General features: G+C 47.1%; 2 protein-coding genes across 4 annotated transcripts in view; one reads left to right on the top strand and one right to left on the bottom strand.

The window, feature by feature from the left end:
• The window catches only part of lpin1b (lipin 1b), a 19029-nt gene extending 8277 nt beyond the window's left edge, over positions 1-10752 (bottom strand). The window contains exons 1-7 of one of the 2 annotated variants that reach the window (XM_084484022.1): positions 10521-10752; positions 5550-5753; positions 4813-4908; positions 2651-2946; positions 1066-1167; positions 652-775; positions 1-387 (exon numbers count right to left, since the gene is read on the bottom strand). The exon at positions 1-387 is cut by the window's left edge and continues 31 nt beyond it. In XM_084484022.1, coding sequence (XP_084340148.1) covers positions 1-387; positions 652-775; positions 1066-1167; positions 2651-2946; positions 4813-4908; positions 5550-5753; positions 10521-10592 — 1281 coding nt within the window. In that variant the 5' untranslated portion in view covers positions 10593-10752. Of the gene's footprint in view, positions 388-651; positions 776-1065; positions 1168-2650; positions 2947-4812; positions 4909-5549; positions 5754-7241; positions 7542-10520 lie in introns of those variants that run through there. The other variant, XM_084484023.1, reaches the window with a different exon arrangement.
• Positions 10753-11363: 611 nt separating this feature from the next.
• On the top strand, positions 11364-21677 carry gpatch2 (G patch domain containing 2). 2 transcript variants are annotated; one of them, XM_084483470.1, is made up of 10 exons: positions 11364-11504; positions 12595-12835; positions 13485-14095; positions 14265-14329; positions 14738-14938; positions 15704-15788; positions 16034-16073; positions 16286-16350; positions 17003-17091; positions 19491-21677. In XM_084483470.1, the coding sequence occupies exons 1-10, from the start codon at positions 11455-11457 to the stop codon at positions 19658-19660; spliced, it is 1617 nt and encodes a 538-aa protein (XP_084339596.1). In that variant the 5' UTR covers positions 11364-11454; the 3' UTR covers positions 19661-21677. The 2 variants fall into 2 exon arrangements, with proteins under 2 accessions (XP_084339596.1, XP_084339595.1); XM_084483469.1 differs by having other exon boundaries at positions 13485-14098.
• The last annotated feature ends 823 nt before the right edge of the window (positions 21678-22500 follow it).

Genomic DNA, 22500 nt, shown 5'->3' with positions numbered 1-22500 from the left:
AAGTGGACGGGGCGTGATGACGCTCTCGTCCGTTTCCAACACCATGCTGGCAGCCATCGCCGCCACCCTTAACTCCGCCTCCGTCTCCGCCCCCGTCTCGCTCTCCGTGCCAACGGCGCCGACCGCCGGCCTCTCGGCAAGGGGGGTTCTTCCTCCCCTTTCCTCCTCCTCTTCCTCCCCTGCTGTTGCCGTGGCGGTGAGCCTCAGGCCGTGGGCTGGCGTCGGCGACGCGATGGCGCCGGTGGCGGCGGCGGCGGGGTGGTGCGTCTCGCCGTATTCGGGGGCCGCGTCCGGGGGGATGACCCGGAAGTGGGTACTGTCTGACACGCGGATGGACACGGGGGAGCCTCCAGGTGACGGCTCGGATTGGACCGGGAGGAAGGACGGCTAGAGGGGGGGGGGGGGGGGGGATGATAAATGTGTCAACCTCAACTTGAAAGGTGTCCTATTCAAATTGTAACGGACATTTCCTCAACCTGACTTGAGGCATGCGGATCAAAAAGGCAAATTACAGACCAGTGGATACGGCGCTAGAATGTGTGTTGCTGGGTTTGAGTGTGTTTGTGTGTGTGTGTGTGTGTGTGTGTGTGTGTGTGTGTGTGTGTCACACGCACACACACACACACTCAAACAGTGGCACAGTTTGGTTACCGTGGCAGCCTGGGGCAGCTCCCCCCAGGCCCAGTGCATCGCTGGGTCCTGATTGGCTGACTCCTCCGCCCTCGCCATGAGCTCTGAGTCGCTCTTGGGCGTGTTGGGCCGAGAGACATGAGGGCTGCAACAGGACGCGAGAAGATGACGACACCGCAGGTTAATGGCTTTTATTAATGGGATATTTATGTGGGTGTGTTTGGTGTATGTGTGTGTGTGTGTGTGTGTGGCTGCGTGTGTGTTGTTGTGTGGGTCCGTTTGTCTGTACGTGTGTGTGTGTGTGTGTGTGTGTGTGCGTGTATGTGTTGTGCGAATGTTTCTGCACGTATTTGTGTGTAGGCGTGCGTGCGTGCATGTGTGCGCGCGCACGTATATATGTGTGTGTTGTGTGTGTGTGTGTGTGTGTGTGTGTACCTGTGGTTAGGGCTCCAGTCTCCGTCTGAACGGGCGTAGACCCCTGCCGTTTTGTATGAGCCACCGTTAGAACAGACCTCGTCTCTTAAGACTTCACGGGCCCTGAGACAGACAGACGCACACAAAACATGGAAACACCACATTCAACGTTTCGTAACATAGAACACAATGACCACAAACACAGCTGCTTAAAAGATGTGGGTGCACTTTTTTTTTTACATGTCAGCACATTGTCATTTCACAGCCATTCATACTTTTTATGGACTTTACACTGTACATTAAAAAACTGCAAAAAATGATTTTCAAATAAATAATTATACGCAATGATATAAATTCAAGGAAATGCTACCTCTCAATATTGCAATAGTTTGTCAATTAGGTCATAGTTGAGGGGTTGCAAAGAGTGTGCTGGTGTCACTGGTTCTGCCTAAATGTCCCATCTCATTCCCTCTTAGGTCTCTCTAGACCTGCACAACAAGGATAGGTGAGTGTTGGGGTCAAACGCTGCCCTCAACCGTCTCCACAATGCCAGTCAAACGCAGCAGCAAACACGGGCCTGCACACAGCAGAAGGCTCAACCTGCTTGCAGTACATCCTATCTCTCTCTGTATCCTACGGTATCGCCAGTATCGCCTCTAACTTTCGCTCTTATAAAGACGCCACAAAGCAGAAACAGCACAAAGCCGACAGAGAGACAGGCAGACAGACGCCCACACCCACACACCCACACACCCACACACCCACACACCCACACATCCACACACCCACACACACACAGCCAGGTTACATCACTGTTTTCTTTCTTTGCAGGCACGTGGAAAAGCAATTACACGTTTCAAAAGAACAAGTGATTGCGCTGACACAACTGTTTCCATATTTGTTTGAGTGTCTTTCTCTGATCAGTGTGTGTGTGGGGGGGGGAGGTTGTGTCTGTGTTGGGGGGGAGGTTGTGTGTGTGTGTGTGTGTGGCGCGTGTGTGTTTGTGTGTGTATGCGTATGCATTATTGTAAGCAAGCCTGTGTCTGAAGGCTATTAAAGTCCACATGGCGCGGTCCGTTCGTTCTTGCCGGCCATATGACTTACATCGCAGCTGTTGCACATAAACACCATCAATGTGAACTACTGTCTTTCTCTCTGCCTGTTTCATTCACTGTTTCCCCTCCAGCCTGCCGCGTACATACAGAGAGACACATGTATGCCTCTCAGTCTTCACTTCCCTTTTTTTCCCTCACAACCTTGTATCCCTGTCTATTGGTTGCCAAACCTTACAACAAACCTGACAACGCTTGAGGTATCATAATAGAAACATATCATGACATACTATTACATGCGCTTTGTAGTACTTCAGTGCTTCAGCACTCCTAATATAACACATTTCACATTTAAGAATTTCGAATTTCACTCTCTGCCCAAATGTAGTTACTTCCCCCCCCCCCAAAATGTACAGATTATCCCATTCCGTTTCCTTTACTTCTCCTTTACTACTGCCCTCTCTTCCACAGAGCTAATCCTCCCGCCTCTATGTACCCCCCCCCCCCCACTCCTCCTCCTCCTCCTCCTCCTCCTCCTCCAGCCTGTCTCTCACCTGTTGCTCTCCATCGCCCTCTCCTCGTCCGAGCTGATGTCGATGGTGAACATGTCCTCGTCCCCCGAGTACTCCCCGCTCTCCTCCCGCCACACGCTGTCCGCCCGGGCCGCCTTCCTCCTCCTCTTCCTCCTCTTCTTCGTCGTCGCCCCGCTACCGGGCTCCCCGGGCGTGCCCGCGGAGCCCAGCGATTGGACGGTTAGCCCGCAGCCCTTGTTGCCCATCAAGGACGCGCTGATCAAGATGGCGCTGTCTGACATGATGGGCGAGGTGGCCAGGTAGGATGGAACCACTTCCTGTTTAGACAGGAAAGAGTGTTATGACACGGTGTCACAAGTTTGTTAGATGTTCAGGTAGGATGGAACCACTTCCTGTTTAGACAGGAAAGAGTGTTATGACACGGTGTCACATGTTTGTGAGATGTTCAGGTAGGATGGAACAACTTCTGGGATACAGGATACGGTATATATCACTTCTAAAGTTTGAAATGTCTTTTCTAACAATATCACATCTGTGTTGGTTTCTTCTATGCACCTTAAAAGTATTTAAGGATAGCCTACAGATTAATGGGCTATCTATGCCATGAAAATGTTTTTGTTACAATAATTGATCAAACAAAGCATGTAGCATCTGGACAAGGTAGGCCTTGAATTTTGACTGTGGCTCAACAAAAAAAGCTCTGTGTTTGTAACCTTGTGTGGCTTGCGCAAGCTCTGAATAAACTGCAATACACCCAAAATCTTATCAGGCACAAAAGATGACTCAGTTAAACATTGGCCCAAACTTTGTGCAGGGAAAGCCTCACTCCTTCTAGGTTTTGTTGTCTACATAGGCAGTGTGTCGGCTGAAAAACAACTCCATAAGCTGAACTTTGGCAAGAATATGTGCCAAACCCCGCCCCCCCGCCCCCCCCCCCCCCCTCTCTCTCTCTCTCTCTCTCTCTCTCTCTCTCTCTCTCTCTCTCTCTCTCTCTCTCTCTCTCTCTCTCTCTCTCTCTCTCTCTCTCTCTCTCTCTCTCTCTCTCTGTCAGAGGAGAAGTTCCAGCTAAACAAAAGCATTGGCCCAGTTCAGGATGTGCGCCCCTAATTCTGTGAAAGTGGGCCACTGCAGAGCCTGATCCTTCTAGGAAAGAAAATCTGGATTCCTGGAGGAGGGGGCGGAGCAATGCAAGTCTGCATGAACTCACGTGCAATCTTTCCTGAGTGATCTAAACACTCTAAAACAAACCGGATTCTCCACACCGGACTCAGCCTCACTGACTCTACTGAGACCATTTCAAAAAGAAGAGGAGAGAGGGAGAGGATGAGAGAGAGAGAGAGAGAGAGAGAGAGAGAGAGAGAGAGCTCGGATCATTTGTCATCTGACGCCACAGCGCCAGCCAAGAAGGGGGCATGGAACCCCATCTCCATGCAACCCCCACCTCCCTCACTGTGCCAGAGAATCGGACACCGGCCCGGGGAAAGTCATTCCCTCCTCTCCTCCCCTTGTTGGTGCAGATCAGCCAGTCCAGCCTTTAGCACCATAGTCTGCAGTCACAGGGATCTAGTAGCGTATCATGTAATGTCATGGGTTTGAACCTCAGCCTACATTCGCAATGTCTAAAACAGGTTTGAATTTGTTATTTGTTATTCCTATTTTCATATCTCTTTAACAGGAAACTAAAAACTCGAACAAGATTCACTAAAATGCAGGAAGCAGATGTGGTTAAAAGGTTCTTTCAGAGCTCTCATTGGTGCATAGAGGAAGACTGTCCAATTGAACCAATGGGAGAGATCCCTGGTCGCAGTCCCAACTCAGTAGACTGGGGACTTTAAGGTGATTGTTTTGATAGTGGTTTTATGATGTAAGCAATGGCCACGTCTGGTTTTCCTGCAGTCGTTCTGCAAACAGTCGTTGATTGATGAGCGGTATTATCTTTGTCATCTTATGAACATATGCAGCACTCTCATTTACTTTGAAAACATTTATTTGTAATCCCACCCTGTACAAAAATCTTTCAAATGTGCCCTTTATATAAAAAACTTTTTAAATTAAACATTTATTTGATTAAATTCCAAATTTCATTGGAGTTGGCATTTCATCAGCACTAATTAGTTGTTTCCTATTGCATTCATATAACAAACATATACATACGCAAGTTCAAATATTGGGTTTTCACAAACCTCACTGTTTTCTGTTTCCTGGACGAAGAAGGCCTCTCCGTTGTCCCCCAGCTTCATATGCAGATCCACAGCCTCCCCATTGACCTCTATGTCCACCTAGAGGAGAGGTAGAGGAGAGGTAGGGAGAGGAGGGGAGAGGTTGGAGGTGAGGTCAGGGGAGGGGATGAAAGGTGAGGAGAGGTAGGGAGAGGAGGGGAGAGGTTAGTGGTGAGGTCAGAGGAGGGGATGAAAGGTGAGAAGAGGTGAGGAGAATAATAGACAAGCTGTGAGAAGGAATGAGAGGAATTCATATGACTTGAAACCACGCTACATCTGGTTCTATGCAGAATGAAAACAATGACATGGAGAGGAACTGAGGAGGAAACTTCAGACAAGTATAGCGAGAGGAACACACAAGAAAAGGCTTTTCAGCTCGCGAAATATTCTGAAACTGATGTACATTGACTCATCTTTACAGTGGATATACTTCTTGATTATAATGGTTTATTTCTATAAATAATAATGTACTATCCCAAATTCAAGGTTGTGCGCTTCCATTGATCTGAAAAGAAAACTTGTGAATAAACCATCACAATAAACACAAGACAAGAGCCATAATATGACTTGTCCTTTTCATTTCGACTTTTGCAAAAAAAAAAAAAGGTTTTACAAAAGTGGCTATCATTAATAGTTATTGCTATCATCATCACCATCATGGTTATCACCATGACCCCGGGGTGACACCCCGTCCTCCTCACCACTTTCTCGCTGGAGCGCAGCACGCCCATCTTGCCGAAGCGCACGTGGAAGGGCGAGCACCTCAGGGTGCCGTCGGGCTGTCGCACCACGATGACGTCGATGCACCCGGACAGGGTGGCCGGGTTCAGCCCGCGGTACAGCTCCTTCACCTGGACAAACACCTGGCCCGCCAGCTGCCCCACGTAGTTCATGGTCTGACGTGTCTGGTGGTGGACGAAGAGCCAAAAACACAGACCACAGGTCAGGCTAGAGAGTGTCGAGGCTCAGTTATGGTACCAATGGTATGGTACCAATCACAGCCCTTGCTGCCGCGTCGCCTCGAGGCCATGATCAGGCCTTTAGGGAGGACAGTGCGGCGGAAGAAAACGATACCCAATGTAGATGAGAATAGACAGGACGGAACTGGAGTCTCGCGAATGGAGCCGACGTAAAAGGGGCAGGCGGGACATGCTTACGTAAACTAAATCAGCAGGGGACGTCATCGGAACGTCAGATGAAAGACAATGGGTTGAACGTCGACTGCGGCGAGACGTTGTGATGTTAAAAAGAGGCAGGGGCCGGAAATAACGGTTACATCTGTTTTTGAATGTGTATGGGAGGGACGGTATGGTGAGTGACCATTGTGCATGCACAATCGAGGTGATCTGTGACCTACATACTGGACAAACCTGTTACCCAAAATGCCCTTCCCACTCCGCGAGAGATACTACAGGAGAAACTACTAGGAGATACTACAGGAGAAATCCTACCCTGATGCTTTCCATGTTCCAGGAAGACAAGGCAACATAGGAGGTCAGAGGAAGAGAGACAGCAGAGAGAGAGAGGGAGAGGGAGAGAGAGAGAGAGAGAGAGAGAGAGAGAGAGAGAGAGAGAGAGAGAGAGACAAACAGACAGACAGACAGACAGACAGACAGACAGGAGAGAGTGACAGACACAGAGAGAGAGAGAGAGAGAGAGAGAGAGAGAGAGAGAGAGAGAGAGAGAGAGAGAGAGAGAGAGAGAGAGAGAGAGAGAGGTTGACAGGTTGGGTCAACATCTTAACTATCATGAGTCAAAAACAATCAGCTGAGTGTGTGTGTGTGTGTGTGTGTGTGTGTGTGCGTGTGTGTGTGTGTGGGTGTGTGTGTCTGAGACATAAATATATTGACCTTGAGTCAGTTATCACTTCACTCTGAAAAATATTTGTATGCATTGGAAGAACAACAGAAAAAAGACCAACATGCCAACATGTCCTATTCCAATTTACTTTGAGACGTTCGTATTATACGAAGTATATTATTCGTCGTAGTATATAAACAAAAAAACGAATTAACCCTGATCATTTCTCGTCAATGTATTCACATTAAATATATATATATATATATTTTTTTTTTTCTTAATCCATACCTATGTCGTAGGCCTAATGCAAAGGCATGGTATTCATACACAGGTAGTGTGTGTAGAGACATGTATGCGCACACCACAATATAATATGAGGAAGCTATCACAACTTCATCTTCATACATAGGCCTACTTCATCTGCTATAGGCTACATATTTTTTTCAATTTTATTTTACTTTTGAACACTGGCATATCAATATCGGCTGATAGTCCGTTGAGTTGGCCGACTAATACTGTTGCCATAAATGGTCAAATTGAGAAACAAGCTGGAAATGTTCACCCAGACGCGATTGTATGAAGGAAAACCTCACCGTCTCAGCAGCAGCGCAAGCGGGTCTGTCTCCCCAACACCGGCTCTATCAGTATCCTCAGCAATGGATAGCAACACAAGAATGGCACATTGTAGTTTTGGCAATTTCCAAAAAAGGCACAGTGTTCCTAGTTAATCCGCGTCTTAAATGTATTGCAATGCTCGTGGGTCACCAGATCCTCACGTCTATTTAAAGAGCGGACACTGACATTCCTCTCTCTCTCTCCACGGCAGTTCTGTCATCGTGTGACATCATCTGCAGCGAAAGGAAGCGATGGGCCAATCAGCGTTGAGTTGTTAAATGCAACGCACGACCTGCCACTGTGGCAAAGTAACGCTTCATTACTGTTCTTCCGGTCATGCTCGTCCTGGTAGATTGTTTTGACTAAGAGGGTGTTGCAATTATTTCATAAAATGCCCCCTATAATAGCCTGCTTGCCTGTTATTTACTTAGACATGTAGTATTTTGTATTTATTTATTTCCAGCATTACATTGATGAGGTATGGGTGTGATATTATCGTTCGAACTGAAATGGAGTGATGCCTGTAGACATAGCCTAAACCGACGCTTTGAAGTTGCAGCCCCAGCAAGTTGCAGAGAGTGAGGTGATATTTCTAGCCAACCAGAGCTCTCCGTGCGTCCCACGTTCGACATCATATGCAGATCAGAAAGCAATGACATGAGTGAGCGCAATGGTCTGATGAAATCGAGGTGAACTGCTGTGAACTTGCACAATGAAGACGAATCAAGTTGCGTGCGTCCTTTGTAAATCATAATTTCACACACTTGCTGTAACATTTTTCTTCCTCTTTAGTAGTTTAGTGGTGTGTGCGTGTGTGCGTGTGTGTGTGTGTGTGTGTGTGTGTGTGTGTGTGTGTGTGTGTGTGTGTGTGTGTGTGCGTGCGTGCGTGCGTGCGTGCGTGCGTGCGTGTGTGTGTGTGTGTGTGTGTGTGTGTGTGTGTGAATGTGCGTTCTTGTGTGTGTGTGTCTCTGTGTGTTGAGTACTTGTTTTGATTTTTTTTATGCTGGTTATGCATCGATATTAATATACAGTATTTAAAAAATGTAAATAAACTGGAATATGATTACACAATATTGGTATGTACGAGAAGCTGATAGGCCAGCTCAGCTGCTAAAAAATCTTTAGCTCATATAGTTGTGTCAGAAGTTTAAACAATGTCACATGTTTTAGGAATGTAACTTGGCAACAGGACAAGAGGAGCCCTTTCATAACTGACGTCTTTTCATACCTGACGTGTGGAGAGTGTGTTTTAAAGTGCCTGCTTAGTTTTAATTACAGACTTCATAGCCTTTATTTCCACCTTGTCTCATCAAGCTACATAACTTTCTTAATTGTGTTGTTTGTCTCTCAGTGAAATGTAGTGTTTTCAAGATAGGGTGTGAGAACTAATTTCCATTTCTTTGTCCCTGTCTTCATAGTTGAAATTATATCAATATGAGAGATATGTACTACATATATAGTAACTACAGTACACATGTGACCCCAGGCATTTGCTTTTTCAAGAGTTCTGAGATAGATGTGGTACTGTGCTTGCTGAGGTGTACAACTGAAACTCTCCCTTGGGTGCTCAGTGTAGTAGACCTTGCAGACTTTACACATTCTGCCTGTTATGACAACATTGTCTTAAATTACCCCAGGGGACACATTTGGGCTGACCAGTACAAACATCAGATGGTGTGGTTTTCGTCTAATGGAAAGTGCTAAAGCCTGTCTGTAGCTCATGAACTTAATTTATATTTACCATGATGAACTGTTACGCCATAATTAGGAGGTCATCTTCTGCTGAATTGTTTGGTCTTACAACATTTTCGTTTTTTAACATGTTTCGTTTCTCCAAATTAAATATGAATTCTGCTGAATTCCTTATCAATGGGAAACAGAATAGCCTGTAGTCTGACCTTAGCTGGAGTTGTGCCAATGTGGTTGGTATAATCTGGTTTCCATTTACTCTTGGAATTGAAATTTGAATTTGGTTGCCACGGTGACTGTCTTCCAATAGGACCAAGGCTGGTCATCCTGCAATGGCCCTAAGTTGTCACAGAAATAGTCAACAAAACATATGAATTGTGGGACAAAGGCTTAGCCTTTGTCCCACAATTCAAGCTTGCTGAGTCAGAGTGACTGGGGTTGTTTAAGGACATAAACAGCCTCACTACCAAAACAGGCCTCACTCCTATCCTCTCTGCATACTCCTTTCCTTGCTCCTGTACAGTCTGCTACAGAGACCTATTCTGTACTTTCAATGATTTGTGTATAATACTGCTTCATAAGACAACGTTTAAAGTTTAAACAAGTTACGAGGCATATAACAAATAAAACCAAACAAAAACAAAAAACAAAACAAAAACATCAAAGTGAAGATCTAAAATAGTGTGATGCATAATTGCTCTATGCGGTGACTGATTATCCAGGCCATTGACTGAATGAGGAGTACTGGTGTGAAAGTCACAAGCTCAGAGCGAAACATTTGCTGGAACTGACAACATTGAACAACCCGTGGTTTAAGAACAGTTTGTTGAAGTGAGGTCACTATGGTAGGACTAACTAATATTGTAATGATAAATGGTTGCAAAATGATTACTCAATACACATTTACCATGCTCTCAGCCCTCCTTTTCCATACCCATTTCTCGCACTCTCCCTCTCCACCGCAAGTGACAGATCGTCTTACGGGGAGCAATTACTGAAACACACTACACCTCAGACCTGCTGTCTCAGTTCCCCTTTGACCGACAGCACCAGGAACCCAGATACCCCCTGAACACATTTCACACACACACACACACACACACACACACACACACACACACACACACACACACACACACACACACACACACACACACACACACACCCAGACCTTCACTCTCTCTCTCTCTCTATTCTCTATCTTGCTCTCTCTATCTTGCTCTCTCTTCAGACATATTTTCATTCAAAAGTGTTACTTTCAATAAATAAACTTTGGTGAAAAAGGCTGTTGTCTTTGTACATATTAAAGTGGAGTGTTATGTTGCAGTTATATTTAGGTTCAAATTACTACACAATAAAGTAGCAATGATAACTGAAATCTCATCGCAATGACTGGAACAGGGGTTTGGCTTCCTGTCTGCCGACACACTCAAATAAAATCACGCTGCACGGCCCCTCCTCAGTTCCGCTTTGAGATGAAAGTCCCTGGTGGTAAATCATTTAAATCATGCTGCTTTACCAACAACCACCATGCTTCAACGTGCACAAAACTGTACTAATTATTTTACCCAGCTCCATGTGGTGCCGGTGGCATCATCTACTGTCCCCTGGAACTCTTCAAGATGATCTATGGATATCATAGTTCCATCGTCCGCTCAATGAAACCTCTGCTGTGGATCCTCTCTTTGCTTGTTTCTTTAGTCTCAAACCCCCCAGGTCTCGTATAGGGAGATGTGTCGCTGTGTGACACTGGAATCAATTGGAGTTTGTCACTCTTTGTTGGGGACCGGAGAGAGTTTGTCTTCGGTCGTTGGGTGAGGCAAGTCAAGTGCGATGTACGTGTGTGTCTCTGTGAAGAGCAGCAGCTAAGTACTAAATTTACCTGTTCCAAGAGTCAGAAACCTGAGAAGGGCCTTGAGTGGTCACCCTATGACGGGCCCTCTGACTTCTCAGGCATCTGATCTAGGTCCGGGGCAACTGTGTGTTGGTATGTTGGTCTTACAGGGGTGTGACAAACGCACTCACATACGTACACAGTAAACCCATGCACTGGGAAACACTTACATAATAACAACCTTTCTGTGTAAATGCACACCTCAAAGTCATTTCACAATTAAAATGTTACATAACCGAGACTGTGACAGCTGTTGACCCTTAACTGACCGACAGCCACTCAGAAGAGTGCACCCTTTTCATGAGTCGTTTCGAGTTCAGCGACCGCTTGAACTTGGACATTGACTACAGAAACACTTGATATTTGATCATATTTGCACTGCAGTTTTGATTGTCTATCCTCTACCTGCATCTTTATTTCCACGAGTTGATTGAGTAGGAAATACTGACCCCTATCGCTCAAATAAAGCAATGACACGCACACTGAAGAGCTCAGGCGCCGTGTATTGACTCCTCTAGCTAGCTGTTCAGGCAGAATGGTGCCTCCACTGTGTAGTCTGTGTGTGCCCGTTGTTTTTGGCTGAAGGTATTTGGCATTTGGCTGGTTTGATGTTCCGTGCAGCGAATTTAAAAGCCATCGGTAAAGCGGGAACCAGCTGGTAAGTGAAATGTGTTTTTAACCGTACAGACTCGAGCTGAATCCCCAGCGTTACTTGTCAGCCCTGGTCGGCTAGCAGAGCTAACTAGCGAGGATCTGAGTATTAAAACAGGTCCTTTGTTGTGTTGCACAGTTTAACACTCTGTAAAACGTATCACAGACTTGATCAGCTTGTTCTTTGTTTAATTACGTTACATATTTGGCTGCTTTCGTGGTGGAAAAGATGTCAATGAGTAACGAGGAACGAGTTTCCGTTAGCCGCTTTCCTAAAGTCTGCTAGTGATGACAACAACAACCCAAACCCCGTAGACACAAGTTACACAATCTATAACATATTAAAGAATCTTTAACCTATTACAGTATATATTTCATAAAGTCTGCTAGTGATGACAACAACAACCCAAACCCCGTAGACACAAGTTACACAATCTATAACATATTAAAGAATCTTTAACCTATTACAGTATCTATTTCATAAAGTCTGCTAGGGATGACAACAACAAAAACCCGTAGATAAAAGTTACACAATCTATAATCTATTAAAGAATCTATAACCTATTACAGTATCTATATTTTCTAAGTGTGCTAGTTATAAGAAAAAACACAACCTCGTAGACGTTAGGTACACATCTGTCTATTAAACTATATAAGCTATAAAACCATAAATAATCTATTACAGAATGAATTGTCTAAAGTCTGTTAGTGAGGACAACCACTACAACCCTGCAGGCAGAAGTTAGTTACACAATCTGTTCGACTCGAGGCCAAATAAGAACCCCTTTGCATATTGTACAACTTTTCACCCCAAGAGATAATGAAATCCAAGTATCTCTAGATCATGCATTCAACACCTCCCAAGCATTTCAAGAGTTTCTCTTATTTTTGTCATATCCCTATCCAGCCCTTTATTACTTCTATTTATTCATTGTTCATTCATTGTGTTCAAGGCCTCTAGCTGAATGTCAACATCACGTTATTCAAACAATCGTCAGCCCGTGCTGAACAAATACAGTTGTTATAAAGTCAATCGTATTCCCTATAGTTCCTGCCTGTGTAAGCCCCAGAAAAACATTATCCTCCACTCTCTTCAGGCACTTTTGCCGGAACATGGATGAGCTGGTCCATGACCTGGTGTCTGCCCTCGAGGAGAGCTCAGAGCAAGCGGCCCGGGGCTTTGGTGATGGCGGGGACCATGCGCTGGCTGTGGGCTGTCTGCTGAAGAGGCAGGCCCGCAAGCGCCGAGGCCGGAAACGGCGCTCCGACAACCCCCATCCACCCTGGGAGGCCGGTCACCTTAGTGAGGGCTCTGAGTCCAGTGGGGAGGAGCACAAGGTGGGTGTCTTGGTGGGCATGGTAACTTAAGAACATGCCCCCTGCGCTTGTATTGTTCTTCATTGTGGTAGGAAATATATACAGTTCCAGGAACTGTTTCTGTAGTTCCAGCTCTTAGAAGCAGGGGGGGAAATAGGGGAAATGTTTCCCCACAGGGCTTCCTAATGGTCTTGTACATCATACATTATATATAGTAAATGACTGAGCCTCGGATGTCGTGTCGCATATACACTGTATGCTTCAGGATGCCCCGCTAATATTGAAATGATCCCTTGGATAATAGCTGAGCCAAACAAACTAAAAAATGCGGAACTAATGGAAAAAAATCTGAAAATGATCTTCCATTTATTTATAATGATTCAGTATTCCTGATTTGTTTGGCGCATCAGCCTTTACACCATTGCTTGCTTATGCATAGAAAGGGTTAGAAGTAAAGTAAAAGTCAAAAGATGACCAAACTATATAGCTGTTGTGTAATGAAGCACAAATGGTGCACAGACCTGTGATTCTATGCAATATTAAAACGCAATGTATCCCAGGCCATTATTTCACCAATGGATCATCCATATGATAGCCTTTCTCATCAAATGCACCTGAATACCAAAGTCTCCCTCCCAACACTGCATGTGGATGATGATCGTCATTGCAGGACTACCGCACGTGTGCCGGCGGCGTCTCCGGTGCAAACAGCCATGCCCGGGACAACAGCGACTCGGACGAGCAGCTGGGCCCCAAGCGGCGCACCCCCCTCACGGCCGACACGGGCCGGGGGAAGCGGCCCCTCTGGCAGGACGACATGGGTCTCCTGGGCTCTGCCGAGGGCACCCACAGCCTCAGGCGCCGCCGCAAGGTCAAACGCATGGCTGTGGACCCCCCCTCGGACCCGGGAAGCACCACCACCACCACCTCCTCCTCCGCCGCCATGCTGGGGCCCCCGCCCGTCCCCAAGGCCCCGCATGCCCCAGGGTGCAGGCTGCATGGGGCGGGCCCAGGGATAGCGGGGGGCAGGGGCCTCACGGAGCGCTATGCGGGGGGCGGTGGAGGAGGAGGAGGAGGAGGAGGGGGGTCGGCGGGGGGGCCAGGCGGAGCCAAGAACCGAGTGAAGAAGAGGAAGCTGGCGGCTCACAGGCCCGGGGCAGAGGCGGCGGACGAAGGGGTGGTTGTGGAGAGCGAGGACGCGGTCATGACCCCCATGGGGGGATCCAAGGACAAGATGGAGCTGGAGGAGCAGAAGGACTCGGACGAGGAAATGAGTGACAGGTGGTTAGTGTTTTCACCTTTGTTTCAAACTCTTTAACCGTGAGGGGACACGTGGGGCGGGCACACGACTTCAGGCAAGGCGGGTATCCTGAGGTCCTTCATCTCTACATATGATTTCTATTGATAAAAGACGTGTCCTTCTCTGTTTCCTCCCTCTCTTCCTGCTCAGTGAGACGAGCAGCGTGAGCAACAGCAGTGACGGGGGCCTGTACACCAACGATGAGGGCAGACAAGGTACCCAGACTACAACTCAAGCGCTCACCAGGCCTTGTTTAATAGGGGTTTAATAATCATAATGCTGGTGTAACGTTTAACAGAATGAGCGCTTGCTCAGTAGACGCTTTTTAATTCTAAATAATTAATGGTCAACCCAAAGGGGGACATTTCAGCGCTCCTCAGAGAAGAGTGCTACTCATCGTTTAATAATGTATCCCGGTTTATTATTATTAAGCATTGTGGTCATTACTATAAACCCAGGGGTACAATACCCAGAGTTAAATGAGCATGGCTTAGAGGGAGGATGATGACGACCGCCAACGTGGCACTAACCTCGCTCCCAGCGCTGGGGCTAGCGCTGATGATTGTTGAGCTGACCGCCGACCCCCGCTCCTCATCCCGTCCTTGTGTCTCCCCTTGGCCCAGCCGACGACGAGCAGAGCGACTGGTTCTACGACACGGAGCCCAGCGCGGTGCCCGGGTCGGGCGGGGCGTGCGGCGTGGCCGGGGTGGTGCCCTGGTGGGAGAGGGAGGAGGCGGAGCCGGAGGAGCTGGAGATGGAGGACCCCGTCTTCAACAGCATCCTCCACGGCTCCTTCCCCCTCATGTCCGCCGCCTCGCAGAGAGGTGGGGGGGCGCGCGCGCGCACACACACACACACACACACACACACACACACACACACACACACACACACACACACACACACACACACACACACACACACACACACACACACACACACACACACACACACACACACACAGGCTGGGGGTAGGGAGAGCATTTTTTTTGAACGTCAACTCTCGGTAGAATTTACATTCATTGCTTTCTACTTGCTATCATTGCTATTGTGTAGATCTTCTGGATGCGCATTGGACGCGCCTTGGATAAATTAAGTCAATCTTGTATTTGTATGCACCGCAGACACATGGATAGAAATCTTTTTTGGGATATGAATTGGGTCTTATTTTCAACCCGATCAGCATTGAAAATAATAAATTTTTCTTAATTGTTCTTTATCTGGAAAAAAAAAGGTTACAATTGGATAAGATGTTGCCATAGGAATGTGGTCATAATCGTCCAATCAGCTAGGCGTATCTCTTTAAGATTCCAAAGGTTTATCCCATGTGGCCCACATTAGAGGTCATCACAGGGCTCAATTTATGCAAAACCATCCCTTGAAAATGCAGCAATGTTGTTGTAATCCCACTCTAAGCCAGCAGGGGGCACAACATGCACACAGTTTGGATTCTGTCAAGTAGTGAGGGGTGGGGGGGGGGGGGGGGAAACGCATCACCTGGAGAAGAAAATGTAGATTACGATTTTCACATTGCTGCAAGGAGATCACTCCAGTCCAAGCTGCTGACTAACCACCGCTGTTTGGAGCAGGCTTCCACGCCAGACTGGGCCGGATGCACCAGAACAGGGTCGACTTGGGGCTCCCACATCCCGCCAGGCGACAAGCCAAGGACGAGTGAGTCCTCCTGACAAGGATGTTTTTGTGTCCTACTGGCATCAATATCAGCATTAGCTTTGTCCTGGGTTTTTATCATCTCTTTGAAGTTTTAGTTTACCGATGATCAGTGTTTTAGTAACCTGAGTTTGAAGTTGTGTTGTTGTTGCATCTTGAGCGTACACCATTCTCAGAGCGAGGTATGTGATGACGTTGATTATGTATATGACGCTATTTGACCAAGCGACCCGTCTTTTCGTCAACAGGCCGTGGTTCATTCCAGGTTCTAGGAGAGAACACAACCAGGTCAGGCACATTACTCAAAACTCTCACGTTACTCAAAATAAAAATGAATCTCTGTTGATGAAACTCTTAACTAAAAAAATCACACTGGAATACATTTTTTATCAGGATCTTTAATTTTTAATCATCTTAATTGTGTGGCATGGTTGTTGTTGTTGTTGTTCAACAGTGATTGCATGTTGATTATTCTCTCTCTCTTGTTATCTCCATTTTAGCTGCACTGGGACGCTCGGTCAGACAGAGGGCACCGGAGAAGCTGTTCAGTGAAGACGGCCAGCAGGTAAGGACGTCAGCTGAGGTTCAGGTTCTCTCACTCTTTCTCTCTCTCTCTCTCGCTCTCTCTCGTGTGTGTGTGTGTGTGTGTGTGTGTGTGTGTGTGTGTGTGTGTGTGTGTGTGTGTGTGTGTGTGTGTCTCTCTTTCGTGTGTGTGTCTCTCTCTCTCTCTCTCTCTCGTGTGTGTGTGTCTCTCTCTCGTGTGTGTACGTCTCTTCTGACTGCAGTCCTGTCAAACTCCTGACCATCTGTTTGAATCCAAATTGGTTGACCTAACGGAAAGAAAATAAATTAGGGAAAACATTAACATATGGACAGCACCATATTACCACAACAATTCTTATTTTCTTTGGATTATACACTAACTAAAGCATACTTATGAATATTATATTAAATGTTTGTCAACTCCATTCCTCCTAGATGCTGCTTAATTCTGCACCCTAAACCATTCATTTTCATTTCTTTTATCCGATACACTAATACAACTCAGAAATATATCCATATATCATTTTTGCAGTACTAGTCATCATTGCACTCGTGATCACATGATGACCACTAGAAATGATGCTGATGGTGAATCACGAGCTTTAACCCTGGTCCTCATAACACCAGCGTGATGATGCGGTGTTGTTTCTCTGTCGCCGGCCGGGCCTCCACAGACAGACCAGCGGCCACCTGGGCTCCCTGTGCACGGGCGACGTCAAGCGGAGGCGTAAGGCAGCGCCCCTGGGCTCCACCGGCCCCGCAGGTAGCGGACACTCACCTCGCCTACCTAGCGCGCCATCTGCCACTGTTTACCCTGCAGCTCTTTCTGTTTTCCCTCCGCCGTCAAAATGTCCTCCTTTCCTCCTCTTCTGTCTCCTATTTGCCTGTTCGTTAACCCTAAAATGGAACCCTAAAACAATAACATTAGCCGTTTCTCAATACCAAGTATGCGGACTACGTACTCGCGGACTTGGAAGTACGTACTTGGCAAGTCTGGACTTTCAAGTACAGACTTCCGAGAACGCGAGTACACACCTGCAATTGGAACAGCAGCGGACTCAATGATGCATTCTGGGATATTTAACGGTCCCAAGTCCACACGAGTCACCTCCGATGCATCCTCTGTAGAACGGCCTCATCGAGACTCGCGTACTTGGAATTGGAACAGTGCTTGGGCTACCACTGATGACGTTTATCGAGAACGCAAGTACACGAGAACACACGAGAACGCGAATTGAGAAACGGCTATTGTTTCAGGTGTCATCGCCCGGTCACGGTTTCGGCCAATCGGGACGAGCCGTTGCTGTGCCGTGTGTTTCACTGCAGAGGTGCAGGGTGCGCAATGGGAATATTTGGTTTCTTCTTAATTTATATATATATTTTATTTCCAGATTCTTCACGTAAAGCTAGGGTAGGTATTTTATTTTGGAAGCGTTATTTTAACACGCTCAGCACTCGTTAAACATAATCTGAGACGCATCGAAACATTAATCATAAATAAATAAAAAGACATAACATTGATTCATATCACTGGGGTTCAATTGCTCTCCAAAGCACTTATGAAGGAACCCTAAAGCCTACACATTGTTTTCTGTAATGTTTTCTTTCAAGGTGAATAGTTGAGGCAATTTTAACTATTGCTTGTACACTGGAAAAGTAGCGGAAGTAGTGAATGATTCGCTCAGCTACAACCATACCATACATTAAGGACTGTTGTTCAGCGTGAGGTAACGTCAGGATTGCATCAAAGCAGCTCACAAACGAGGTCCTTGCACAGATCAGGTGCTCAGTGAGATGCTCATAAGGATTTGGAAGCTATTGAATGATTTCATTTTTTTAAAGCGATATTCACAACGCTGTAAGTGTTAAATCTTGTCTTAGCGTCGTGTCAACCAGCGAGTTCCCCACCGTCTCCACCGCCCGTCCACTTACTGGCGCTCCCCACTTACCTCCTCCCACCCACCCACTCCCCCACTCCCCCACTCCCCAACGCGCATGCCATTAGGCACATGCAAGTCTGCATCTTTCAAAAATGGAGGAGTCAGACATGCACCTTTTTTCAAAAATCGCTCCATTACTATCACTCATCCCCCGGCCCCTTTTTGTTCTTAAGCATAAACACCGTCAAGGAAGCCGCTGTTGTCTGTGCACAAGCAATGTTCCGTGCCGGCCTCCACCTGAAGCGGAACCTTCCGGCAGAGACGGCCACCACCTGCTCCAGTGCTTAACCTCCTTCCTCCTTCTAAGCCCCAGAAGACCTTTGGCAGCTGGCCACTCCCGCCGTCGAAAACGCAGATACTGGATTACCCCCCCCCCCCCCCCGACCCCCCCACCTAAGCCAATCCCAATCGCTGACACCCTGGCCGACCTCCACAGGACCGGGTCCTCCCACCTTCCGGGGAGAGAGAGCAGTCCGGGCCAGTGGGACAGGCTAATGCAGTTAGCGTAGGTTATGCGTAGGCTACACGGGGCTATTGGTTCAAACCACTGGGCTACCTGCCTTCCTGTCCTCATTTCTGGGAAAAGGGAACCTTGTGTGGCAGCAAGCGAAGGGAGAGTTCCGCGAAAGGCCGTAGACAGGCGGTCAGGAAGTAGAAATACTTAGAGTGCTTTTAGAGCTTTTGAAGGATGGTGTGATCTCTAGCTCGGCCTCTCTCCTTCTCCCGCCCGCTTTCTTTTCTAACTCCTCTATGAAAATGCACGGAACAATATAGTTACACGCTTGTGTTACTTTAAAAAGCTGCGGTGAAACAATGATGCTGGTTTCAATTTACTGCCACCATAAATAACCCACTCTCTTCCTATCCCTCTCTCTCACACACACACACACACACACACACACACACACACACACACACACACACACACACACACACACACACACACACACACACACACACACACACACACACACACACACGGTCAGTTATCAATCTCTAACCGGGACAAAAATGTTTCTCTCCACTCTGTTTGTACATTTCTCTGTCCATCCCTATTTCTCTGGGTCTATCTTTCACTCTCTGGGTCTCTGTCTCCATCCTCTCTCTCTCTCTCTCTCTCTCTCTCTCTCTCTCTCTCTCTCTCTCTCTCTCTCTCTCTCTCTCTCTCTCTCTCTCTCTCTATCTCTATCTCTCTCTGCGCCTGTCTCTCGCTCTCTCTAAGGCGTGGTGGGTGAGAGTGCCTCCCCCATCCCAGACACCAACCTGGGGAGCCGCATGATGCAGACCATGGGCTGGAACCCTGGCACGGGCCTGGGACCCGAGGGCCGGGGCATCACCGAGCCCGTCCGGGCCACACTGAGACCCAAGGGCGCGGGCCTGGGCTTCAACTGAGACCCAGGCTTCTCCCCCGGCCTCCAACCCCGGTGATCTAGTTGACATGCTCATTGCAATCTACCACAGCAGACGGCATGGTCCTCATAGAGCACGTCGGGGGGGTTGAAAGGATGCTACCCAGCGTACAGTCAAGATATCATAGAGAAATACGCCCCCTCCTCCCCGTCCCCCCTAGAGAGACACAATCTCCCCATATTGGGGAAGCATCGTGGAGATCCGTTTAATCTTTGCACCCGATACCATGAGAATAAGGGGACCATTGACAGGGAAGCAACCTTTTTGTCAACACCGCCGATCTGCATAAAACGATGAGCGGTTTGAACCCAACTCCTAGCCGGATATATCGGTACGTCAAAACCCATCGGCACGGGTTACTCAGACCTTGCCTTTACCTCAGTGTGTCTGGTCGCAGGAATGGAGGGCGATTGTCAACCGTGGGACTGTGTGTGAGTGTGGCACCAGAGTCTAGCTGCTGAGAATGTGAAGGCTTTTTTTCATTTTTTCTTTTCCTGTGTTCTACAATCAACGGAATCTGTAAATGGATTAAAGATCATCCTTTTTGTTTTTATCCGTTTTAAATTTTAATCAGCTCGCGCCTCCACCGTTCCTGGCGGAGCACTTCTGAACAGGGGCTTGTTCTTAAATGGTTTTTCGCAGCATGCCAGATGTACGGTGGTGGTGAGGAGTGTCGGGAGCCAGGAGAACTGCTGAATGAATGGTTTCTGTGTTATTCATGCTCTTTCCTCGTCCTCCACGCCCGTTGATTCTGCTCTGTGTAGTGGTGAATGTGGTTAACCGTAAATGCCCCTCCTACGTGTGGCTGTTCTTACGGTCCTGAGGACTCAACCTGGAAGCATCAGGTGCAAGCTGTCCGGTCTGGCTACGATGTATCAGGGCTATGCCTAGTCAAATACCTGGCGATGTTCCAGACTGGTGGGAGCATCAAGTGTGAACAAATGCAGGTTTTTGTTTTAATTTTTTTTTATCCTTTCACAGTCTACAAAAATAAACATTCAAAACGGGTTGAATGACAATTTGCCGAAATGGAAACCCTCCCTCTAATGCATCCAAACCACTGTGACTTTGTCTGTGTCCTCCTGTCTTTCCTGGATCTCTGTCACGTACATGAAGGAAGACGCCCAGGTAGCCGGGCCCATGACAGAATCAATCCGCCAGCATCGCCATAATCGATTTCACCTGGCTAATCGCTGCTCAAACCCTATCCGCGTTAGAATCCCACTGAACACTGCTATAAACAGCTGAGTCACATCTTAGGTTGTGTTGCATTGTCCAATGTGAACCGTTTCATTTTTTTTTGATTATTGTTATTAATGTGAAATACTTTGTGACAATATGTCGGTAGGTGTATTGGATCATAGTGTTGCATTGTTTCTGTTTGTTTTCAACAACAGTTTTATCACTCCTCACTCTTCGCATGTACTGTAGGTTGGCCAACCGTCTACGATGACCAGTTTTATTTAGAATTGTGAGGTAGAAGTTTAATCATTAATCATCTCAGTTCATGATTAATTTGAATCAGCCTGTGGCCTACATTACATGTTACTAACCGCTAGCTACACATACCTTTTAGAAACGGATGCCGTATCATGATCTTTAAAATCATCTTCAATCTTAAAATGTGGACTGTGGTATTGGTGATATTGTGTTGATACCAATCCTTCTATTAATATCAGGTTTATTGGGACCCATTCCCTTCCACTCGGTTCTTTCTATGAAGTGGTTTTCATCCATCCTAGTGTTGCTTGAATAGCATGCTGCTCATCCTTGGTTTGGACCCTGTAGTCTGGGGGCTCAGATGATGTTTGGTGAAGGCTTACTGCAACGGGACTGTAACTCTTAAACATAGATTTACCGCTCCATGGCCAGTGTGTAGAAAATGAAAGTTATATATGTCAGGTATACAAAAGGTTTTTGTTTTTGGCCAAAAAACAATCCTACTTTACTAAAGGAATACTAACGTTGAACTGTTGATGCAAGGTGAACAACATTTGGAGATTAAAAACAAATAACTTCGGACATGAGGTGTTTTTTTTCGTTTCAGTGCACGTGTGTGACCAAAATGTGTCCCAAAAAAAGTCATAAAGAATGGCTATGGCCCGATGAAGGCATTCCCCAGAGCCCCACCGGCACTGAGATATCAACACAGGCATCCCAATCCCGTGCTGACTCAACAGTACCGAAATATGATGCCCTGTTCCCTCTCTATCTCTCTCTATCTCTCTTTCTCAATGCCCACACCTTCCCTATTCCATCTCACTTCACCCCTCAGTGAGGCTGCAATGGAACTCTCTCTCCCCCTTTTGTATTGGTGCTGTGTCCTCTATACTCCTTTATTACCCTCCCTCTCTCTCCCTCTCTCACTGTCGTTCTCTCTTCTACAATATCCACCCACACCTTTCCTATTCCATCTCACTTCATCCTTCAGTGAGGCTGCATTGGAACTCTTTGCCCCTTTTGTATTGTCCTCTGCTCCTTTATTACTCTCTCTCTCTCTCTCTCTGACTCTGTCTCCCTCTCGCTTCAAATAAGGAAAGGCTGTGTCCTCTACACAAACTCCCCCTCCCTCACACATACACACACACGTGCACACGCACACGCGCCTCTTCTAAACACACTTTCTGTCTGACATACTCTCTGAGGACTCCTGGAGAGAGAGAACAAGGGAGAGAGGGACAGGGAGAAACAGAGAGGGAGAAAGAGAGAGCAAAAGCAAGGCAGCTTGGAAGGTAAACTGCACTGGACCAAAGGAAGACTGGTTGAGAAGCAAATTGTGCGTGTTTGTGCGTGTGCGTGCGTGCGTGCGTGCGTACCTGCGC

The sequence above is a fragment of the Micromesistius poutassou genome (genome assembly GCF_964030765.1).
Source record: "Micromesistius poutassou genome assembly, chromosome: 19".
NCBI lineage: Eukaryota > Metazoa > Chordata > Actinopteri > Gadiformes > Gadidae > Micromesistius > Micromesistius poutassou.
This window is presented reverse-complemented; position numbering and strand designations above follow the sequence as displayed.

Excerpts from the sequence above, each read along its gene's own strand:
- gpatch2 (XM_084483469.1), top strand. The coding sequence starts at position 11,455 with ATGTTCCGTGCAGCGAATTTAAAAGCCATCGGTAAAGCGGGAACCAGC. Across the intron at positions 11,505-12,594 it reads GGTAAAGCGGGAACCAGCTG|GCACTTTTGCCGGAACATGG; the intron begins GTAAGTGAAATG and ends CACTCTCTTCAG. Across the intron at positions 17,092-19,490 it reads GGGCTCCACCGGCCCCGCAG|GCGTGGTGGGTGAGAGTGCC; the intron begins GTAGCGGACACT and ends GCTCTCTCTAAG.